The sequence below is a fragment of the Malania oleifera genome, chromosome 13 (assembly GCF_029873635.1).
Source record: "Malania oleifera isolate guangnan ecotype guangnan chromosome 13, ASM2987363v1, whole genome shotgun sequence".
Lineage (NCBI taxonomy): Eukaryota > Viridiplantae > Streptophyta > Magnoliopsida > Santalales > Ximeniaceae > Malania > Malania oleifera.
In genome coordinates, this window is record NC_080429.1 from 27,696,958 (window position 1) to 27,721,230 (window position 24,273).

A 24,273-nucleotide genomic window follows, 5' to 3' on the forward strand; every position below is an offset into this window, starting at 1 on the left:
ATACCCCTCTTGGGATTACATCGTTACTTTCACTTTCATTGTTTAATTTATACATCCCCTAAACTATGTATCAATTTGGGCTATTTTCCCTTATATGACTAGTTGTGTCAATAGAAAAAGCTAGATGTAGTTTATGCTAGGAGGCATAACATTTTTCATCATATGAGTAAAAGATAGTAGCCAAATTTTATGCCAATGGACAATCCTTATAATGGAATACATGTGCATTTGTGAACCTCTCTTGCATGCTTTCATAGAATTCTTCTTAATATTTTCATAATTAATAATGGCGAAAGAAAGAATAAAAAATGTTGAGTACCTTTTTACTTTCATAAAATCTATCCAAAGTTAAGTTACATCAGTTGTTGACTTAAATCTAAATGAGTAAAAGTAGTCATTTGTTGGGTTGATTCACATAAGATAGGGAAGGGATAAAAATCAAAATGACACCATTAGAACTCTTGCACCATAAAGTTACATATGGTTCGCATAATATCCTTAGAAATATAACAGAGTAGACTAAAAACAAATGTACATAAAAGTAAAAAAAAAAAAATGATGTTTGGTGTACAAAGCTCCCGCATATGCAGGGTTTGGAAAAGGGGTGAACCACAATAGGTCTATAGTACGTAGACTTACCTTGCATTATTGTAAGAGGTTTTTTCCATGTTTCGGACCCATGACCTTCAAGTCACACGACGACAACCTTACTTGTTGCGCAAAAGTCACACATACAAAAGTATATATATGTTATTTCATATATTCATTTAAAATGAAATAGAAAAGGAGTATATATTTCATAGTGAATATGGGAGTTATGGATTCATATAATCTTTTGCATTGTTATTTGTTTTATGATTGTAAAAACAGTATCAAATTCATTGTTTATAACTACTCAATACCCAAAAATATATAGTTTGTGAACAAAGTGTGATGTGTGATGTGTGATGTGTGTGTGTGTGTGTGTCTATATATATATTGCATGATCTTGCTCCAAATTTTGCTTATAAATAGGACCCTTAGCAACCTTTTTGTGGGACATCTAGGGAGTGTGAAATACAATTAGTGTGATGTGTGAATATAGTGCAAAGTATTGATGCCCAAACTTTTCCTAAATTTTATTGTTAGTTTCAACTAGTTGGATTTTTTTTTTTGTTTCAAGGTCTTCTCCTTGATGGGTAAGGATTCTCTCCTTGACGGGGCATGTAAAAGGCCATCACATGACATGTATTTACAACAGGTGATAAAGAGACTAGTGATAGTATTACAGTATGTTGAGGGATAAAAGTGGTGATGACTTGCAACGTCGCTCTCTGACTTCCGATGACCTGAAAAGGATGGAAACATAGCAGACTTGGAGGACCCGGGGTGCACTCCAGGGGATCACTCCAATGCCTAAGTAAGGGAACACTTCAAATAGGTTGAATGCAACAATAAAGTGCGTTAAGAGTGAGTTACCTTGGCTTGTTGGTATCACTCTTCTTTATAGTGGAGAGGTTTGACCCTTGGGGTAATCTGTCATTATGACGCGGGGGTGTGGATCACTCTGGAGGTTTAAAGCACCAGCATGGATCACTCTACGCATTTAAGGCGCTAGCATCGATCTCTCCCTTCATTATTAAATTAGAACTAATTGCTCCTGGCAGAGGATTTGACTTGGGAAGTGATTGCTGGGTTTTGAATTCCTTTTATAAGCTGATATATTTAGGGCATATCAGTTGTCCCCCCTTAGTTTCGAAGTTTTGAACCATGTTCCCAAAGTTCAAAAGTTGTTCCTGTTGGGCTTTTGTGGAGCCTTGTTGTGTTTGATCTGGGTGATGACCCAATCCAAGGTAATGATGCATGATTTATTTAACACTCTCTTCAGCTATTTCTTTATCTATAGCTTGCCGAGCTAGATTTGGGGCGTGCTCGGCTTACTCGAGCCAATCTTGTGGCACTCCTGGCTTTGCTAAGCCGAACTCGAGGGGGCATCGGCTAATCCAAGCTGATGTGGAGGCGAACACGGCTTTGCCGAGCTGGATTTTCATTGAGTATTTGTATCGAGTTGCTCTTGCCGAGATGTTCTTTCTGAGCAGTTCATGCTGATATATTCTCACCGAACTGTTTTTGCCGAGTTATCCTTCGTGGGCAATTTTTGTCGAGTTTCTCTTCAAGGCAATTCTTGCCGAGTTGCCCTTCATGGGCAACTTCTACCGAGCTACTCTTCAAAGCACTTCTTGTCGAATTGTTTTTGCCAAGCTGCTCTTCGTGGGCAACTTCTGCTGAGCCGCTCTTCAAGGCAATTCTTGCCTAACTGTTTTTGTCGAGTTGCTCTTTGTGGGCATCTTCTACCGAGCTGCTCTTTAAGGCACTTCTTGCCGAGCTATTTTTTCCGAACCGCTCTTCATGAACAACTTTTGCCGAGTTGCTCTTCAAGGCAATTCTTGTCGAGCTGTTTTTGCCGAGCAGCTCTTTGTGAGCATTTTTTGCTGAGCTACTTGTCGTGACATTTATTGCCGAGCTACTCTTCACGACATTTTTTTCCGAGCTACTCTTCGTGGGAAATGTTTTCTAGTGTGGATCTCTCCTTTCATTATTGAATTATAGCTAATTGCTCTTACCAGAGAATTTGACTTAGGTTGTGATTGTTGGGTTTTGACTTTCTTTTATAAGCTGATATATTTAGGGCATATCACAGTAATACAATGATTATAATATAATTTGTTGTTCTTCGCTCAACCCCCCTTGGTATATGCTTAACTTTCTAGTCATATGAATATATACATAGAGCACAATTTGAATTCTATCAAGAAAAGAATTCTTTTGTTCTCATGAATTAAAGTGGTGTTATTCATCATTTGAGATTTTAATTCTAGTGGGTTACTTGATAGGAACATGATTAAGATTTAATTTTTTACATCAATTGTAATCATGGAATATTATAATGAGCATTGATTTGCTTGCATGAAGAATACATGTTCATTCGATTTTGTGTATCCTTTACCATGTGGGACGTGAACCAATGGAAAAATTGTGAATCACTTAAAAGCCCTACGCTAGTAGTGTCTTAGATCATAGATTAGATTTTAAATCAAAACCTTTAAACTTAATGTTTGCAACTAAAGCATTAAACAAAAATAATTTATAAAATGTTCATACACGGTGGCAAAAATACAATGATGACATGAAACAATAACTTGACGCCATGGCATGTTGTGTAATATATAAATGTAGATTTCTTGACCATGTGTTTTGATTTGGTTTGGTAAATGCACAATCTCGCCAAATATGTTGTCATTATGTTTGAAAGTATAAATTTAAAAGTTTAAATTTGAAATCACATAAATTTATATGTAACCCGATATAAAATTATATCAAATCTTTGTTTAAATTTTTATATTCAAATTCCAAACTCGAACATGATGACTAAATTTAGATTTCTATTTGGCTAGTGCAATGACATAATGCGAGCATATCTATAACATCATTTATATAATCTATATATAATATGTATTATTTGGAGACTTATTTTCAAATAAACTTGTGAAATAAGCGACACATTATACTGTTGTTAGTTTAGTTTAGTGTGCAAAGTAGGTTGTCGGTCTTTACATACTATTCATAAGATTAAATTTTCTACCCTTAAAAGTCTTCCTCATTGTATCCAAATTGAAGGCTTCAATTTCAAAATCCTAGATGTAGTCTTACCACTTAACAATTAAGCATGCCCAAACAGGGTAACTGCCTCAACGACCTTATATTTCTAAATCACGAGAAAGGCCCTACGTCAATTATTATTATTTTTTTTGAACTTTTTTTGTTCCTTTCTCCGTGTGCAGAAAGACGTCATAGTTTCAATCATACTTAATCGCTTATAATCTTCCGAAACAGTTTTCTTTCAGCATGACTGTATGGAAAGTTGAGTCTCAGATATAAATGTTCTTTCAGTTTTCTTCACTCCTGTCTGAACTCTCGAAGTTAAATCTATCCCTGTCGAGAACCAAGCAATTGCACGCTTTAATCATGAGAACCCATCTCGCATATGACCCATTTTATGCAACAAAAATCATAAGATTTTATGCTATCAACGATGATCTTCTTTATGCTCGCAACTTGTTCGAACAAACTCCTCAGAGAAGTGTTTATCTTTGGAATTCTATAATCAGAGCTTACGCCCAAGCTCATAGATTTGAAGATGCGTTCTTTCTCTTCCAAACTATGCTTAGAACCAAAACAAAACCTGACAGCTTCACCTTTGCATGTATTATGCGTGCTTGCTTAGAATATGTTGATCTAGACAGGCTTAGAGCTGTCCATGGAGGATTGGTAGTTTTTGGTTTAGGAATGGACTCCATTTCTGGTAGTGCACTTGTGAGTGCTTATTCAAAACTAGGCATGGTTGATGATGCAAGTAGAGTGTTCAATCGGATACCTCACCCAGATTTGGTTTTGTGGAATTCAATAATTTCTGGTTATGGGTCTTGCGGATTGTGTGAAAAAGCACTAATACTGTTCAGTGAGATGCGGCACATTGGGGTACAGCCAGATGGGTATACTCTAGTTGGGTTGATATCTGGTTTAGCGGATTTTAGCTTGTTGGAAATTGGCCATGCAATTCATGGTTATTGTTTGAAAAGTAGTTTTGATTCTAATGTTCATACCAGTAGCATACTTGTGAGCATGTATTCGAGATGTGGATGCTTAAATTCCGCACAGAGAGTCTTTAATGGTTTACTGCAGCCTGATTTGGTTACATGGTCTGCTTTAATAACGGGTTACTCTCAGTGTGGAGACCACGGAAATGCTCTTCTCTTCTTCAGAAAAATGAATCTACAAGGAAAAAAGGCAGATCCCATATTGATTGCAAGCACACTGGCAGCGTCTGCTCAATTGGCAGACATAGGGCGTGGAAGTGAGATACATGGACATGTTGTTCGGCGTGGGTATGAGTCAGAAGTCACGGTTAATTCTGCTCTCATAGACATGTACTCTAAGTGTGGTTTTATTGGCTTGGGCATTAAGGTTTTTGAAACTATGGCTAAGCGGAATACAATATCTTACAATTCAGTAATTTCAGGTCTTGGGTTACATGGACTTTCCTCCCAGGCCTTCAAAATGTTTGAAGAGATGCTCGAGAAAGGGTTTAGACCTGATGATTCCACTTTCTCCGCACTTCTTTGTACTTGCTGCCATGCTGGTCTTGTTAAAGATGGCTGGGAATTTTTCAGAAGAATGAAGTATGAATTTGGCATTCAAGCTGGAGCCGAGCACTACATTCAAATGGTAAGACTTCTTGCGATGTATGGGGAGTTGGAAGATGCTTACAATCTTATCCTAACCTTGCCAGGACCAGTAGAATCTGGAATTTGGGGAGCATTATTATCATGCTGTGATGCTCATGGAAATGCTGAGCTGGCAGAAATTGCAGCTGAGCGGCTTTTTGAAAATAAACCAGAGAAAACTGCTTACAGAGTAATGCTTTCTAACATATATGCTGGTGATGGGAGGTGGGGTGATGTAGAGAAGCTGAGAGATGATATGATAAAGGGAGGAACGTGGAAAATGCCTGGGATTAGCTGGTGGAGGCAGTAGATTTTAATTGGTGAGCACTTGAACTGCTCAATTGAGCCCTTCTTCAACCAGATTTTGTTAGTTTTGTAGATGGGAAAGTTGTACTAGCAGTGGGAAGCATCTTAAAGAGGTAGCAAGTCCAACTGCTTCAGTGTGGTGAAAAACTGTGATTTTTTAGTGATAATTGCTAGTTGAAACAGTTTTAGTAGTGGAGGTATTTCAAGCTTGCCAAAGCTTCCTCTACAATCCTTGTCCATTCCTCTGAAATAACACTAGAAGCAATGTTGAAATCTCAGCCCCTGAACAGCTAGACCTCTTAAAACACTTTCCGTGTTTTTCCTGCGTCATAAGCATGCCAAGGGTCATATACTCATGTGGGTAGGGACTGAAGTACCAAAATGGGGTTCTAAGAAAAATGTCTACGGGAGAAAATTTTTAATTGGTGAAAAGCATACAAGCCAAGTCAATTGGGCATCCATTCTTACTTCTAAGAGCCCCAAAAAAATGTCTACGGGAGGAAAAAATTCCTTTGAAGAGGTTTGTTTTGCTTCGAGTGACAGAAACAAAAGTCCTGCATCTTCATAATACAGGTAAAAAGCTCCCCTCCATTCTCCACCATCACTTCTAGCCTTTTGATCTGATGCAAGTTACTTAATTATCCTGTGATGTTGCTGCCAGCATTCCCACTAGCTATAATAATCAGAGGCAATTTACAACCCCAACCCAAGATGCCACCCTCTTTCCACCAACCTACATGTTCTTGAGGTGCCATTTGGTTTGTAGGATGTAGATGTCCACTTGGAATGCGATTACTGGAAATCTTATTCTTGTAAATGGAATTGTTGTCAATATTATTTGGTTAGCATTATAGGGTTTTCAGAAATGTACGCAAGATGTTGACATCTATGTTCGGTCTAACATGAGAATCCTATTAGGCGTTCCAGCAAGATTACAAGAATACCCTTGACATGTGTATGTAACAATTATGAAGATCATTCATTTTCATAATATGTGAAGATATTTATTTTAATATTGCAAGGTAAGGTTGCATATTATAGACTCATTGTGGTTCGCCCCTTCCCCGGACTTCGCATATGCAGGAGCTTTGTGCACTAGCTGCCCTTTTTTATATTTTATGATATAAGGATTTTGTATTTGTCAAAGTATTGTGTGAATGGCTGAATGGTTTGGCCTTGAGTTCTGTATATTATATATAGACTTTACAAGAATGCTATACATGGAAAGTAAATAAGTTCTAGCATGATTCTAGCCCTATACATGTAAACTATAATCTATCAAGCCCTATGCATGTAAACTAAATATATGCTAACTATACAAACATAATGAATGGAGAAATAAGAAAATAATTGTGGGCTGAAATAAGGAAAGAAATCTTTTGCTGTTTGCTGTTCCATTGACAGCCCCCCTCAAATTGATGCGGGTTGATCAACAAGCATCAATTTGCTACTTAGGAAGCACTGTTAATGACGAGTGAGAGCCTTGGTGAAGATATCAGCAATTTGTAATTTAGTGGAAATATGTGGAAGAGTGATAACACAAGCTTCAAATGCTTCACGGAAAGAGTGACAATCGACTGCAATATGCTTCGTGCGCTTATGATACATAGGATTGGCTGTGATCTGGGTAGCACTCGTATTATCGGCATGTAGAGGTGTAGGGTCGGTCTTTGAAAAATCTAGCTTGGCAAGCAAACCTTGAAGCCAAATGATTTCAGAACAAGCAAGAGACATTGCTCGGTATTCAGATTCCGTCGATGACTTAGAAACTCTGTCTTGCTTCTTACTCTTCCAAGAGATCAATGCATCACCTAAGAACACATACCAACCAGTGATGGAGCGACGTGCATCTGCACAACTAGCCCAATCAGCATCGCTATAAGTAGCAAGGCAAGTAGAATTGCCTGTAGGGAAGAATAAACCACGGGCAGAAGTGCCCTGAACATAGCGTATGATCCTACGGACAGCAGCCAAATGAAGATGACGAAGGGTCTGAAGAAACTGACTGACTTGTTGTACAACAAAAGAAATGTTCGGTCTAGTAATGGTAAGATAGACAAGACTACCCACCAACTTCCGGTATAAACTGGGATCAACAAGTCACCCTCCTCTTTGCAAAGCTTGACATTTAATTCCATGGGAGTATCAGCAGAAGTACCCTTCTAAAGGCCAGCTGTAGCCACCAAGTCACTAGCATACTTATGTTGATTGAGTGACATACCAGAGGGACTACGATTCACCTCAAGACCAAGAAAATATGTGAGAGACCCAAGATCTTTCAATGAAAGGACTCTGAGAGATGAGCCTTGAGTTGAGCAAGTAAAGAAAAATCGGAACCAGTAATCACAATATCATCAACATAAACCAAAAGAACAACAATACCCATGTCTGATTTACGAAGAAACAATGAAGTGTCATACTTGCTCATCTTCAATGAAAATTATAATAAAGTGGTGCGGAATTGTGAAGTCAGAGAGGGAAACAAGCTCGGGGGTGGCTTCATATAAATACACTCTTTAAGATCTCCGTGAAGAAAAGCATTCTTGACATCCATTTGATGTAGTGGCCAATCACTGGAAGCAGCAATAGCCAAAATTGTATGAAAATAGTCATCTTAGCCACAGGAGCAAAGGTCTCTTCATCATTGACACCATATTCCTGATTATTCCCAAGTGCAACAAGATGGGCTTTGTAGCAATCTAGACTTCCATCAGATTGGACCTTGACTGAGTAAACCCATTTACAACCCAGATGAACAATGGTGGGAGAACAAGGCTCAATGTCCCAGGTGTAATTGGCCTCTAGAGCTGCAAATTCTTCTTGCATAGCTTGTCTCCAACAATCATGCTTGGCAGCTTGTGAGTATGATGTGGGAATATCTAATTGGACAATGCAGCAGTAAGAGCTGAAACAGAATTTCTAGAATTGGAAGAAGGAAACCCATGGGGGTATAAACACTTGAGAAGAGCGATGTACCAAAGGCTCTGGAGGTGCTACAACTGACTAAATCTGAAGCGTGGTAGGTAGGCCTGGCAAAATGGGTCCAAACCCGTTAGGTCACCCGTGACCCGCTCGGTTAAAACGGGTCCGGATTTATAAAAATTAACCTGCTTATAAACGGGTCAACCTATGACCCGCCCGTTTATAAATGGGTCAACTCAGGTTCGGGTGGGTGACCCGTTTACTTACCTATATATACACATTTAACCCTAACACTAGTTTCTTACCCATACCAGCAGTCACCCACAGACCACAGGCCACAGCCACAGACACATCTTCCAGGAACCCTTACACAGTTACCTACATTGCCACACCAATCAACAGTCACCCATAGAACCACTGCCCTTTGTGACTCCACCCACCAGCACGCTGTCGCCGTAGATCCTCCCGCCACATGTTGTCACCTCAATCCGTCTCCCTCTCAGTGCTTTCACTCTCAACCTCACTCTCGTCCTCTCGTCTCCCTCACTCCCTCTCACTCTCGTCTTCCTCAGTGGCTCAGTCCCGGCCCTCTCACGATCTCACCTCACCCTCAATCTCTCCCTCCCTCTCATTCTCAGATCTCAAATCTCCCTCTCCCTCTCCCTCTCCCTCTCTCTTTCTCTTTCTCTTACTCTTTTTCTCTCTCTCCCTCTCTTAGTAGTCATGACTTAGTTCATTGCATTTTTTTTTTACATTTTATGTTTTTTGAAGATTTAATACATATAATAAGGAGTATTTTAAAAAAAATAATAAATTAAAAAAAAAATATATATATATATAATTCTTTTTTAAATGGGTAACCCGTGATAAACGGGCAGGTTAGGGTTTATATCATGGTGACTTGTTTAACATCGACCCATTTATGACCTGACCTGTTTATGACCTGACCCGTTTACAACCCGCCCGAACCCGGCCCGTGAAACCGTTTTGCCACCCCTAGTGGTAGGATTAGATATCGGATGAGCCACTGGAAGAGACTATGGGCGGGTGCGTCACGTATACACAATACCTGGTTTAAAATGAGAACTGACTTGATGAGGATCTAAGAGCTGCTCCTCAAAGGAGGGGAGAGTCACAGTAGAAGAGGAGGGTACAGAAGACACAGGAAAGAAATGTTGATTTTCGAAGAAAATAACATTTCTAGAAATGCATGTACGATGTGATGTAGGATCATAGCAAACAAATCCCTTTTGACACACATTATATCCCAAGAATGCACATCAAACAGATTTAGCAGATAATTTACGTCACTTATGAAGAGGTAAATGAACAAAACATACACAACCAAAGGTACAGAGGTTATCATAACTAGGTTGCTTAGTAAATAGGCGAAAATAGAGAGACTCCATGAGTAGGACTTGACCTAAAAGCTTAAGCTATTAGGTTGTGGGTCAACAATGTATATCAAGCTTTAACACTCTCCCGCACGTGTAGCCCGACAACACGTGCAAAGATAAAAAATGATAAATAACACAACAGAATAAACGTGGGCGTCAAGACTAGAACCCAGGATCTCCTGGTAACCAAAGCTTTGATACCATGTCAAAGTATTGTGTGAATGGCTGAATGGTTTGGCCTTGAGTTCTGTATATTATATATAGACATTACAAGAATGCTAGACATGGAAAGTAAATAAGTTCTAGCATGATTCTAGCCCTATACATGTAAACTATAATCTGTCAAGCCCTATACATGTAAACTAAATATATGCTAACTGTACAAAAATAATAAATGGAGAAATAAGAAAATAATTATGGGCTGGAATGAGGAAAGAAATCTTTTTCTGTTTGCTGTTCCATTGACAGTATTATATATTATTGTATGATAATATTATATAATACTGTAATCAACCTCCATTATACTATAATTTTTTTTCCTTTGCATTCAATCCTTCGTCATTTGTCATGCATGATTAGGGAATTTAGGGATACCAGCATGATCCAATAGTTAATGATCAAGCCCAAAAGGCTACACCAGATTTGCTTAGCAAACACGCATTGTAGGAAAAAGAGGTACATAGTTTTTGTCTTGCTTCTGCACATATAGTGACCATTTGTTAACCCCTTGGCTGAAGGTTATCTAAAGTGAGAACGTTTCCTAGAGCCCCTAACAAAAGATGGAAGGTGACTTTTGATGGGACCTGCCAGCACCAAATGACTTCATAAGGGGAATGATGAATCACCTGAGACCTGTAAGAGCAGCTTTGAAGAAGTAGGAAATTATAGAAATAACTTACAGTGGATGATCTCTTCACTGATAGACTCCAAGTCATTTTATCTTCTCTCTGTATTTAGTTTGATGGAAGAAATTTCCAACAACAGGTTACAAGAATAAATAACAACAACAACAAAACCAAGCCTTACTTCCCACTAGGTAGGGTCAACAATATGAATCCTTTTTCGCCAATTTATGCGATCATGGACCATTTCTTTTGATAGATTCAGGGATATTAAATCCCTACTCACTATCTCCTCCCAAGTTATTTTAAGTCTACCCCTACCCCTTCTGCTACCCCCCACAATAACTAACTCACTCTTCTTTATTGGTGCACTATGTGGCCTACGTTGCAAGTGTCCATACCATCTGAGTTGTCTCTCCCTTATCTTATCTTCTATAGGAGTTACACCTAACTTACCGCGAATATGTTCATTCCTTAATTTATCTTTCAATGTTATACCACTCATCCATTTAAGCATTCTTATCTTGACAACTTTTTACTTTTTGGATATTATGTTTCTTCTTCGCCCAACATTCTGATCCATATAACATAATTGGTCTTATAGTCGTCCTATAAAACTTCCCTTTTAATTTTATCTTAGATCACAGTGCACACTTGACGCACTTCTCCATTTTACCCAACCTGCTTTAACTCTATGCATTACATCATCTTCAATTTCTCTTTCAGTTTGCATAATAGATCCAAGGTATCGAAACCTACAAGTGCTATTTATTTTTTCATCATCAAGTTTAACTTTATCTCCAATATTCCTCCTATCATTACTAAAATAACATTTCATATATTCTGTCTTATTTCTACTTATCCTAAAGCCTCTAGATTCCAAAGTTTCTCTCCATAATTCTAACTCAGCCTCTACTCCGTCCTTGGTTTCATCAATTAATACAATATCATCTGCAAACAACATACACCATGAAACCTCATTTTGAACACTCTTAGTCAGTTGGTCTATCACTAAAGGAAAAAGATAGGGACTCAAAGCAGATCCTTAATGTACACCTATGGTGATTGGAAAACCTCTAGTTTTTCCATCTATAGTCCTTACACTAGTCATTACTCCATCGTGCATATCCTTAATGACATCAGTATACCTACTGAATACACCCTTTTTTTCTAAAAATCACCATAGAACTTCCCTAGGTATCCTATCATATGTTTTCTCACGGTTAATAAATATCATATGTAAGTCCCTCTTCTTTTCCCTAAACTTTTCCATTAATCTTCTTAAAAGATATATAACTTCTGTGGTAGATCTCCCAGGCATAAAACCAAATTGATTTTTTGAGACTTTCGTTTCTAACCTTAGTCTTTGTTTAACTACCCTTTCCCATAGTTTCATCATATGACTCATAAGTTTAATTTCACGATAGTTATTATAATTTTGAATATCTCCTTTATTTTTGTATATAGGTATTAAAGTGTTTTTCCTCCATTCATCTGGCATTTTCTTAGTTTTTATAATTGTATTAAATAAATTAGTTAACCATATAATTCCGTTATCACCTAAGCATTTCCAAACTTCAATTGGGATGTTATCTGGTCCCTTCCTATTTTTCATCTTTTTTAGTGCAAACTTAACTTCGTTAACTCTAATTTTGCGGATAAATCTCATATTTTTAGTCTTTTTCTTATTTGACAATTCTAAGTTTAAGCCTTCTATTTGTTTTCATTAAACAACTTACTAAAATAATTTCGCCATCTTTCTTTAATGATTTCGACCTTAACCAAGACAATAGCATCCTCACTTTTTATACATTTTACATTTTCTAAGTCCTTGCTCTTCCTTTCTCTAGCTTTAGCAAGTTTAATAATATCTCTTTCCCCTTCTTTTGTATCTAATTTATCATACAAACTATTAAATGATCTGTATTTAACTTCACTAATGGCTTTTTTTGCACCTTTTCTCACCTCCTTATACTTTTCAAAGTTATCACTATTTCTAAATTTTTGCCACGTTTTATACCAAATTCTTTTTGTCTTTACTACTTTTTGTACATCTTTATCTCACCACCAACTTTCTTTGTTATTCGAGAATCTTTCCCTTGATTTACCTAAAATCTCTTTTGCTATCTTTTTAATAGAGCTAGCTAATCTACTCTAAAGAGTATTTGTATCTATCCCATCCTCTATAGTCCAATCCCTATCTTTGATCATTTTATCTTTAAATTTTATTATATTTTCTCTTTTTAAGTTCCACCACCTAGTTCTCTGACACTGGTTTATTTTATCCTTTTTCTTCCATTTTTTAATACATATATCTAACACTAAGACTCTATATTGTGTGCTTAGACTTTCACCTAAAATAACTTTACAATCCTTGCATGATAAACGATCCACCCTCCTAGCTTTAAAAAAAAAAAAAAAATCTACTTGACTTCTATTTTGTCCACTTTTAAAGGTTATTAAGTGTTCTTCTCTCTTCTTAAAGCAAGTATTCATTATACTAAAATCATATGACATAGTGAAGTCTAAGATCATTTCCCTAGGCTCATTTTTGTCTCCATATCCATATCCTCTACGTATCCTCTCATAATTTTATTTATCCCTTCCAATGTGTCCATTCAGATCTCCTACAAATATTTTCTCAGTCCCCGGTATGCCTTGTATAATCCTATCCATATCTTCCATACTATGCTTCTGCTACATTGATCGAGAGAGTCACTTTGGACGGGAAACACTGAGGATTAGGACTATGCAAGTCACTCTGATAAGAACTCACTTAGTGGGGCTAGTAATAAGCAATGTTGTATTGTCCATGACCCTATCTGCATCTCTTTATGGCTATATTATTGCCATATTTTTTCTTTTTTGGATATTCAGTACTATATTATTGTTATCGGTAAATTCCTTAAATATCTTGGATTAAGGAAGAAAGAGTTAAGAAGGATTGGTGGTCTTTAATCGCTATAATAGAATAGTGGGAGTGGGACTTAATGCTTTATTGTTGTCATAAATTCCTACATCGAGTGTTCCATCTCAGTCATAGCAGGGAAGCCATTTCTTAGTTGAATTGCTTGATAGGATTGAGTTTAAGCCAGATATGTGGGGAATGTCCTTCCAGGGATCAGCAGGACTATCACCTAGCTTGTTACCAAAACAAGAAAGTTGCGTCTAATGTGGTTAATTTTCATTATTTTTCCATTTCTGGCTACTAAATAGTTTCAATAATTTTTCTAATGGAAGTTTTACTGGATACTGATCCAATGGTTTTGGTTTATTTAAATTGCATAGAGATGAAGTTGTTCTGTGAACAGTTTGGAGACATACACATAAGCCATCTTATTTAGTTTTTCCTGCATTTGACCACGTGAATATGTATTTGTATTTTCCAATGCTATTTCAAATTCAAGCATTTGGACTACATTCATTTATAATTCATTTGTTTGGGTAATACTTACTCTATGTTTGGAGAGACCTTGGATTTGGAGTTGTATTGGATTTAGATAAGATGTAATTCAAAATTGTATTAAAATTTGTCCAAATCCACCAAAATCCAAATCCAAGGTCCGAAATTCATACTCCCAAACACTACCTTAAGGACTTTGAATTATATTTATATTTTATTATTTAGATCTTTTAAAAACCCGATGCATTAAAATTAGAATTTAAATTTGAAACCATCAAAGTCAAATTATTAAAGAGGGAATAAACCCTTGCAACTATCAAGAATTAAAATATTTACAATCATGATCTCGAATTAAAGTGCATCCTCACATTTCTTTTGTCACGACTGTATACATTTCCAAAATCAAGTTACTCCAAAATCACATATGATTCCCTTCCAGAAAGATAAAATCTTCAAATTAATAATGGCAAACCAAAAGTCAAGGCACCCAATTTAACAGTAACAAGAAACCGCCAAAAGAAAAACTGTAATATAATTAAAAAATAAAATACTATCAGAATACCGACCACATTAAAAGTATTGGACTGTACACTCCATTTTCAAACGAATATTAACTGCAATATAGAAAAGGAAGATGAAGTGATCTTGGGTGCTTTGTCAACGGCAGACAAGAGAACGAAGAGGAGATCAAAGCAGTGAAGATCAGGAGGTTGTTGAGCTATAGAGTTGTTGAACTATGGAGGCCACCAAGGACGAGCTGCACCCTTTCTGTCAAGAGATACCCATTTTTCATGGAAGCGAATATGGAGAGAGAGAGAGAGAGAGAGAGAGAGAGAGAGAGAGAGAGCTAAGCTATAGACTTTCAAGCTTTAGAGGCCACCAAGGATGAGCAGCACCCTTTCTGTCAAGGGATACCTACTTTCCATGGAAGTGCATATGAAGAGAGAGTGCTTTACTTGAAGCTGGACCGATATCGAATGAGCAGACAGGTTTCATTGAAACTGGAGAGGTTTGAGTTTTGAAATTCTTGGGTCTACAAGTGCTTTCAAACCCACATATTTGGAGTTTTGAAGTCCACAGTGCATTTGATACAATTGCAAATTCACTCTTCAAAAATTAAAGATAAGCTGTGTATTTATATATAGACTCTCCAAATTCAAATATGCAAGCCCAAATTCATGTTCTCAAACAGAGTAACCGACATGCCTATACAGTCATGCATGGAAACTTCTAGAAACTTGAAAGAAAATAAAAGTTCAATACAAGTGTGCTTGGGAGCATGGATTTCAGATATTGGATTTTGATTTGTGCCCAAATCCTAAAAATCCAACTCTAAGGTTCAAATTCCAAGCTCCCAAGCACGGTTGAATGGGTTGATGCCTTTTACACTCATATGTTCTATTTTCTACATTGTCCACGAGATCGGATTAAACCACAACTTCTCAGCACTACATAAAAAATTGTTATGCAGTTCTAAAGGCCTTGTCAATTGTGGGAAACATTTTTTTTTTTTCCAGTTTTCCAAATAATGACAAAAATGTCAATTTGTTTTCTAATTTTCCAAATTTGTATAGGAAAGTTGGAAAACATCCTTTAATTGTTTTCTAGATTTTCTAAACAAATATTGAAAAACTAGAAAAAAAGTGAAACTTTTGTAATTCTTTGAAAAATTAAAAATTAAAACTAAAAAATTGTCTTCCGCAACTGAACAGGCCCTAAAATTGTCCATAAAAAAAAGAGAACTCATATTTGAAGGATATTGGGATTAATGACATCTTAGCAGACTCTTTTTCCTCACTGTTTTCTTTCAAAAGAAGGATTTAAAAAAACTAAAAATCCATTTGGGTTCATAATTTGCTTATTATTGTTCTGCTGATTTCAAATGTGACACCTAAAATACAGAATTGTTAGATTATGTAATTATGTGACCTTTTTTTTTTTTGCATGTGTTTAGTTGACAGTTGCATTATTTCTCTGTTTGAGAGGGTGAAAGAAGGGGAGCAAAGTTGGTCCATATGGGAGAAGCATAAATAGTTGTCTTACTTGGTCAAATCAGAATCTGCTAGTTACACTTTAACAATCTAAAATGCAGCACTGACCATCAACACATTGTAAATTAGGTGTTGCGATGGAATTCAAAAAAGATGTATTGACATTCTTGTTCATGAATTTTTATTTGATAGAATTGAATTCCATAGAAGCATGGAAATTAGTAACATATGTTTATGGATTGTGGTGTCATGCTGGCAAATGTCTGACATGATAATCTCCATTCTCCAACAGGAGAGGCTCTCTAAATTTCATTTCTGAAGATGCTTTCTCCTATTGTTCTAAGGTGTACTTTATCGATCATATAGTTGAAGTACTGCATTTTATGGATTATATTGCTGTTTGATACATTAAAATATCTTTGATTCACCTTGTTAGGTGGTAGAGAGGCAGCCAACAACTTCTGTTGCTCTGGGAGTAGCCTACACCATCTTACTGTTGTACTTTGTAGGAAGAACTTCATTTCCAAGCTACAGTTTTCCCGGCTTCAATTGTCATTTCCTACCCAATGCACTACCTGAGAAAGCAGAATTGTATTTACAAGCTTCAGGGATCATGAGGGTCAGGCAAGCTTCTCAACTGTTAATGACTTTCCAATTTCACAAAGCTTGGCCAGTGATAGGATTTTACTATCTTGAAGGAGACATGAGAAAGTTACAGGTTATATGATTTATATGGTTAAAAACTGTTTATTTTCAGTATAAAAATTTCATTTAAGATTAGATCATGATAATCACTTCCTGTTTTATACCAGTCTTTCCATAACAATTATTATCCCGTCACTTCATCATTTTCCCTACTGAATGTTTCCTGTGATTTTGCAGATCCAAAAGTTCGCATGCAGTTTTTGACATCTTGTGAATCTCAGACCTTTATAAATTCTTTGAATGTACAACTAGATTGGTTGAAAATTTTTCCGTACAATTTTAAAAGTTTAAACTTTGAATTGCATTGAAAACTTAAAGCATTGAAAACTTAAAGCCTTTTTACTTTGAAACACGTGCATATTTACAATTTTTTCCTTTGTCTTGTGTGTGCACTTCACTTCTGACCCAGGAGAGCTTGAAGAATATAAGGATAATTTCATCTCAACCTGAGTTCATACATTCAAGTGGAGTCCATTATAGGTGGAGAAGTTTTCCTTTTCATACAGTGGCTTACATATGTTCATTCCTTGAAATGAGAATGAACACTGAAGATACAAAGAATTATGCAGTAGAAATTTAGCTGATGTTTGAGAGCTGTGAGTTTTACAGAGATGATGAGGAATTGATCCATGAATCCTGTTGGGAGTTATCATCCTTACTGCTGCTTTGCTTGAACTGTAAAGACATGCAGTGCAAATGTCCTGAGGGGACCATAGTTGCTTATGACTTGCAAGCCACTTCCTCAGCATTCAAAGCTTTACAGCTCTACTCACCTATCATTGCTCTGAAGGGGAACAAAACGAGCTACGCTGCTTGCTTAAAAAGTGGTACATACTAATAACAATACCATTAATTCACCTTGAGGTACATTGATAAAAGTTGAACACAGCACCCCATTGGTTTAAGTGAGCCAAGCAAACTTGCAAGCTACTTGAGCTGGACTCAATCCATAGCTGGACTCCACTTGACTATGTCTGAGTTCAATGTGAGCTGGACCTACCTGAGTAGCTTGACAAATCAAGTTCGAATTTTGTGATGCTTGACTTAGTTGCTTGCGAGCCTAATCAACTTATATCATGTTGTTACGTTATCATTTTTTTTTTAAGTGCTGTATTATTTATTCTGTGTATATATTTGATATTATACATTTATGACCAAATAGAGCTTAGTTGAGTCAAGTTTGAGTTTTAAAATTTTTATCCTAGTGGAGCTTTGGTTCAATGATTAGAAGCTAGACTGAGTCCAACCCAAGTTCAAGCCTAGAACTTCCGAGTTGAGTCAAATTTGAGTATCCCACTGTGTCGACTTGACTTGAATACACCTCTGGTTTCACCATGTAAAGGCTTATTTTGTTTTATTGATAATACAGATGTTGCAGAACATGTGAGGAAGTTAATCTCAAGTCCCAATTTGGGGTATCATACACAGGTGAATTCTTGTTTTCTATACCATATAATTGTCATGACATTACCCTCCCTCACATAGTGATATAAGAACAATGTTAAACCGTATTTTTTTTTACCTTCAATAAGAGGGTTCTTGAAAGGGAGAAGAGGTTGCATTGACACTAGTATTGGATGTTCTAGAGAGGGCCTAGAGAGGACAACCAAGCACTTCTCAAGAAACTCAAGCATGGATGTTGGCAGTCTAATGGCTGAAGAGATTCCCTAAGTTAGTGAAATCCACAGGTTAGGGGGATTAGAGTGAGAAATTTTGATTGCTTCATTGTCGAAAAAATCCTTGGAACAAATGATTTATAGGAAAAGACTAATGGGTGTTTGATGTCATCTTCCAATAAGAGGATTGCCACAGGTCTCAACCAATGAGAATAAATTGTTAGCCCAATAAGTGAAAAATGGTGGGAGTGAGAGAAAATAAAAAGGAGCACATGTCATAAATGATGTGCGGTTGAGTAGCCTAGGAAAATCTTAAGTGACTCTCTTTAACAAACCCTAGTTCGAGCCACCAAGTCAAGACTCTCTTGAACATCTTGATTGGGATTGGTAGAGAGACACTGTCATGTGTCTCTATGACCAATCCTGGGTGAGCACTGCCAATTTTGATCTCTTGCAATATTGAAAATATATGATATGTGTACATGGTGTTCAATGTGGGTCAATTTCAAAATCTAAGGCAAAATGGTAATTTTGCATATTTACTCACACTAACAATAAAAAATGCATATCTTTGTACATATTGCTTGCTTTCATTCATTTACCCTTGTTTGGGTTCTCTGATTTCTTAGAGGTAACAACAGATTCTTCCTTTTTTGGTACGTAATTTCATTTCTGTTTCCTTCTGTGTTTTATGCAGTTGTTACGACCTTGTTTTTACTGCTTTTAGTCAAATCATGCTAATGCTATTTTGAGCTGTGACTCAGAATCTGGTAGCCTATGATTTAACAGAAAAATTATGGCCCTAGATGGAATAATGGCCAACAAGGATGAATGTAGCCAACTTGGAGAAGTCAGGATAAGGTTGATGAGTTTCTGTTAGTAACTCAAGTGGATGTAGTATTTGAATTGACATATTTCCCCCTTTTTGAATCATCCTTCTCTGCTGGAGATGATAATTATGATTTCACTCCTTTTTATTTTTTCATTTCATAAATATGTTGACTCAAAAAAGTTATAATAAATGGGTGGAGACTTGTCTCTGTAGATCCCTTGGTCAAACTAGATAGGAGTTATTTTTTTGTGAAATGCAAGGACACTTTGCTCTTTAGTTGGCCAGTGTTTTTATATCAAACAGTTGAAGCTCTATCTTTTGGCCTGGCCTAGATGTAAATACCCAAACTGCGTCCATTTTCAATTATAACCTTGCTTGTGATTTAATTTTGGTGCATCTCATATAGGATTGCTAAAGTTCATTTAACAACCAAAGAAACTATTCCCACGGATACCTTGTTGCCAACACTACTTTGCTGTGCTTGCTCGGCTCAAACTTACTGCCAACTTATGCTGAACTGAAGTCTTGATCACATGTGCTTTTGTAGTTGCCTAAATATAAAATGATGCAATTTGTACTGTTCATGAGCCCGATTTGAACTATGTGAGGTTAAGCAGTAGGGTGTGATTTTTCAGTCCATTTAATTATTGGTCCAAAGCTGGCCTGTTTCCTGTTCACATCCTACTTATTGCTATTAGGTATAATATACACATATTTCATTCAGTAGGCAAATCTTAACCGGCGATGAATAATATTTGTGAAATGTGAATATTTAAAATGTTATACTGTGCAATCTAAGAAAGAAGCCTAACATGTAATGGCAGGCTTTTTGAAAAACTATAAATTATAATTTATAGCTGTGATAGAGATGCCTATGCTTCTAGTCATAGTAGGCTCAATGCTAGCCACTCTCTTTCATAGATGGGATTCTGAAAAGGCCTACTTTCTTGTGAGCCTAGGGATGATGTACTAGGTTTCTTTTTGAACGAGTCTTAATCCTGCCCCTAGGTTAGTGGTGCTGGTGGTGGTGTTTGAATCCCCTGGACCTAGGTGTCACCCTCTGCCTAGCTTTAGGTGCTGCTTCTTTTGTGTCAAAATAAGGAAATACACCCACATGAACCATAATGTAGCCATGTAGGTTAGAGGAAGTAGAAATAAGGAACAAGTTAGATACTACCAAGATGCATGCTTTTCCCAAGATGCAAATTATGACCATTGGAATTTACCTTTAACTTATTGTTCCTAGTTGCACTCTACACCTCCTGAGCTAAAAGGCTTATAAACACACATATGATGTCTCCTTTTGTGTTTGGGAGATGCAAATGCTACCCTCCACCCTAGGTTCCAGTATAGTGGGAGGAAAAGTGAAAATGAACTTAATCCCACTTCTCTCTTTACAATCTACAGAGAGAAAGTGAGGACTTGATTTTTTTTTTTTTACAAGAACTAAGTGGTGGTTGTCCTTTTCTTTTTCTATTAAAAAATATTTCTGGTAATTGAACTTCATTAGCTAGGGAAACATTAGAGTACACAGCTTTTTACTTTATGTATATAAGTAAGTCTAAAATAACTTCATTTGTAACTTTTGTATAGGCTACTTTCCCACTCATGGACTCTCTTGCAGGCTTCATAAGTGGATGCAAAAGGGACTTAGGCCTTGCCCATGATAGAGGAGCCGACCATCATATCCTATTACTTTAACTAACCTCGATTTCATTTGACGGCCCTCAGCCCAAGACTCTTCCATTATTCAATCTGAATTCAATCCCAACAGGGAAAAGAAAAAAAAAAAAATTGGAAGAAGAAGAGGAAACTGTAAACATTTGGGTATTCCTTGACTATCAAACTCCCCAGACAATGCAAATCCGCTTACCTAATTTTCCAGTAGGTAGGGAAGGTGCAAACTCCTGCCAGCTTCTTCTGATGGTAACAGTGTGCTCTAGTCCTGAGGTTGCATTTGTATCACAAACTAAAATTTTGTATGGCTGGATTGAACTGAATAATATTGGACTAAAGTGGCTCTCTGAATTATTCTATCTTGTGTTTGACTAGTCATCTATCAAAGGCAAGATAAGGTTATGAATGAATTTTTTATTTTTATTTTTTTTATCTTTTTTTGCTTTTAGTGTTTTTGATTTGTCTTGGGGGAGGGAGAGACTAGCCAACTCTAGCCCATCTGGATGGGCTAAGGAGTTAGTTCCTTACCATTCGCTTTTGTTATTCAAATATGTGCTACTTAGTTGAGTTATTCTTGTACGTTTACCAAAAAAGTCTAGCTAGTTACTCTTGGCCCCTGAAACAATGTCTTGACATAACTACTACTAGCAAATGCTATAGATTTTTTATGGAATTTTTTTTTTTGAATCAGTCCATAAAGGTTTTCAAAATCACATAACACATCACACTTTTGAAACATTTTTTTTTTTTTTGATAAAAGAGGGCGGCACCTCCTAAACTTTATTAGAAAACCCCTCACTTATGGCGGAGGAAAACCGTGGTTACAATTTTGAGCCTTTGGGACAATAAAAGCAAAATTTCAAGACCCTAAAACTAACTTAACCAACATAAACCAAACCAAAAAATAAAACACCAGCAACCAAAAAACTGAAAAACTAAACCACTAAAAGAGTAATAACACAAAACATCATGAGCGCAAAGAAGGAAAACTCAACAAGTCCTATCGAATCATTCCCCTAACTTGCTGAGGAAGATCATCTTGACAACTATAGGATCGAGAAATACCAGATTCACCCCGTTTGGCAAAGAAATCTACACTTTTATTTGCCTCCCTGTAAACATGTTTAACTTTGAATTGTATGCCTCTTAATGCTAGCATAAGTTTTTCCCACAATTCCCATAAGTTCCAAACTGAACACTTCCCAGAATTTATCCAATGAACCAACAAAGCAGAGTCACATGCAATCTTCACTTGATCAAATCTGAGATCTTTGCACAGATTAATCCCTAAAATAATCGTCCTCAATTCAGCCATGTTATTTATTCCATAACCCAATAATGAGGAAAAAACTGTTTTAAATAAACCTTTTTCATCTCTTATCATGCCTCCACCACCACAATTCCATGGGTTACCTCTACAGCTCCCATTCACATTTAACTTAACCCAACCTATCCCAGGTTTACACCATCTGACTACACGAGGAAGACGAACCCCCATATTTTTTACTTGAATATCCAAAGTACGAAGGACTGCAATATCCGTGCCAGAAGCAGGTGCACATTTATTTAACTTGTCTGAAATGGATCTCAGCCAATATTTAATATCAAGCCACATAGTTCTCACCGAATCATGAATTGATTCCATCCTGGCTCTACATTGACGAGTCCAGAGTCTTCAAATGATGAGATTAGGTATAAGACCTACCAAAATACCTAACTGTGAGGCCCATCTTGCGCAACTAAACCAAACATTAACTCTGCTTTTCCAAGTACTCGTTGCCATACAACTAACACCCAACGCCACTGCTGCTTTTTTTCAAACCTCCTGAGCAAAAAATCTGGTGCAAAACACATGGTCTAGAGATTCAATCTTAGCATTTGAACAACAATCACATCGAGAGGCCATCTGGACACCTACTTCTTTAATACGAGTATCAACCGGAAGACAAGCGAACCAAGACTTCCACATACAAATTGACACTCTTTTTGGCAACATAGGATGCCAGATCCATTTTGCAACTAAGAATTCCTCTTTATGCTTCCTTATAATTTCCCAAGCACTTGTTGTGGTGAATTTCCCATTTGTTGAAAGTTCCCAAATTACTGTATTTAGACCCTGCTTGCAATAAATAGCAGAGTTCATTACTTCCTCAGCCTAATCTTCACCCAACAAATCCACTAATAAATCAACATTCCACCCATCTCTATCCTAACAATCTCGAGTTCGAAGCTTATGGTTACTAATTTCCTAAACCTTAGCACAAAGGGGTCTGGAGGCTAACCAACGATCAAACCAGAAAGAAGCCGACCCTTCTTTAATTCGAACACGGATATGCTCTAAAATTTCAGAAATCATACCAACAATTGATCTCCAAAATCTGGTTCCTTTCTCTAGTTTCATTTCTCTCAAGTGGTGTTTCTTATACAAATACTTGGCTTTAAAGAATTGAGTCCATAGATTATCCATAGTTAACAATCTCCACACAAACTTCATATGCAATGATTTTTTTACCTCCTCTAAATCCCTAACACCCAAACCACCCTCACAAACAGGCTTACATATATTAGACCAGGAACACCAATTCCTTTTCCTTTTGTTATTTACTCCACTCCAAAAAAAATTTGATAACATAGAATTTATCTTTTTGAAGACAGTAGTAGGAATGTCCAATACCACCAATTGATGAACCACCATTGATGATAATACATGCTTAATTAAATTTAGGCGGCCCCCTTGAGATAAAAGCTTAAATTTCCAACCCGTTATCTTTTTCTTCAATTTATCAACTAGCGGCTCTAAAATACGGGTTGTAAGCCAACCCGATACCAAAGGAACACCCAAATATGTAGCAGGAAAACCTCCTTTGGCAAAGCCAGTCGTCCTTAATAGAGATCTCTTCCAAGCAAAAGCAATTCTCTTTGACAAAAAAATACTTGACTTTTCTTTATTTATCAATTGACCAGACCAATCCTCATATTTCTTCAAAGTCTTAATAAGCATTTGAATAGAACTTCTCTTGCCATTGGCAAAAGTAAGAATGTCATCCGCATAGAGAAGGTGAGATACCAAAGGCGCCCCACGAGGATGATAGTAAGCCCCTATCTTATTCTCCATAAATTTTTCTTTAGAAGTCGAGAGAGAACTTCCTGTAAAATAATAAATAGATAAGGAGATAAAGGATCTCCTTGGCAAAGCCCTCGAGAAGGTTTAAAGAACCCTTTGTAAGTGTCATTCATCATAATGGAGAACCAAGGAGAGGAAACACATTCCGCCACTAAACCACAGAATCTTCGTGAGAAACCAAAGTTTTCCAGAAC

General features: G+C 36.9%; 1 protein-coding gene across 4 annotated transcripts; it reads left to right on the plus strand.

Annotated features, from left to right (window-relative positions):
* Positions 1–3,682: 3,682 nt before the first annotated feature.
* LOC131146371 (putative pentatricopeptide repeat-containing protein At1g64310) lies at positions 3,683–21,318 on the plus strand. Of its 4 annotated transcripts, XM_058095952.1 has the most exons (5): positions 3,919–6,143; positions 16,562–17,310; positions 17,440–17,657; positions 18,200–18,258; positions 20,872–21,318. In XM_058095952.1, exon 1 carries the CDS (start codon positions 3,919–3,921, stop codon positions 5,572–5,574), a length of 1,656 nt encoding a protein of 551 aa, XP_057951935.1. In that variant the 3' UTR covers positions 5,575–6,143; positions 16,562–17,310; positions 17,440–17,657; positions 18,200–18,258; positions 20,872–21,318. The 4 variants fall into 4 exon arrangements, with proteins under 4 accessions (XP_057951939.1, XP_057951936.1, XP_057951938.1 ...); XM_058095953.1 differs by having other exon boundaries at positions 3,773–6,143; positions 16,562–17,657; positions 20,903–21,318; XM_058095956.1 differs by lacking the exons at positions 17,440–17,657; positions 18,200–18,258; positions 20,872–21,318 and having other exon boundaries at positions 3,683–5,943; positions 6,046–6,143; positions 16,562–16,935.
* The last annotated feature ends 2,955 nt before the right edge of the window (positions 21,319–24,273 follow it).

What these genes read in the sequence shown, in the direction of transcription:
- LOC131146371 (XM_058095956.1), top strand. Translation starts at nt 3,919, where the DNA reads ATGTTCTTTCAGTTTTCTTCACTCCTGTCTGAACTCTCGAAGTTAAAT.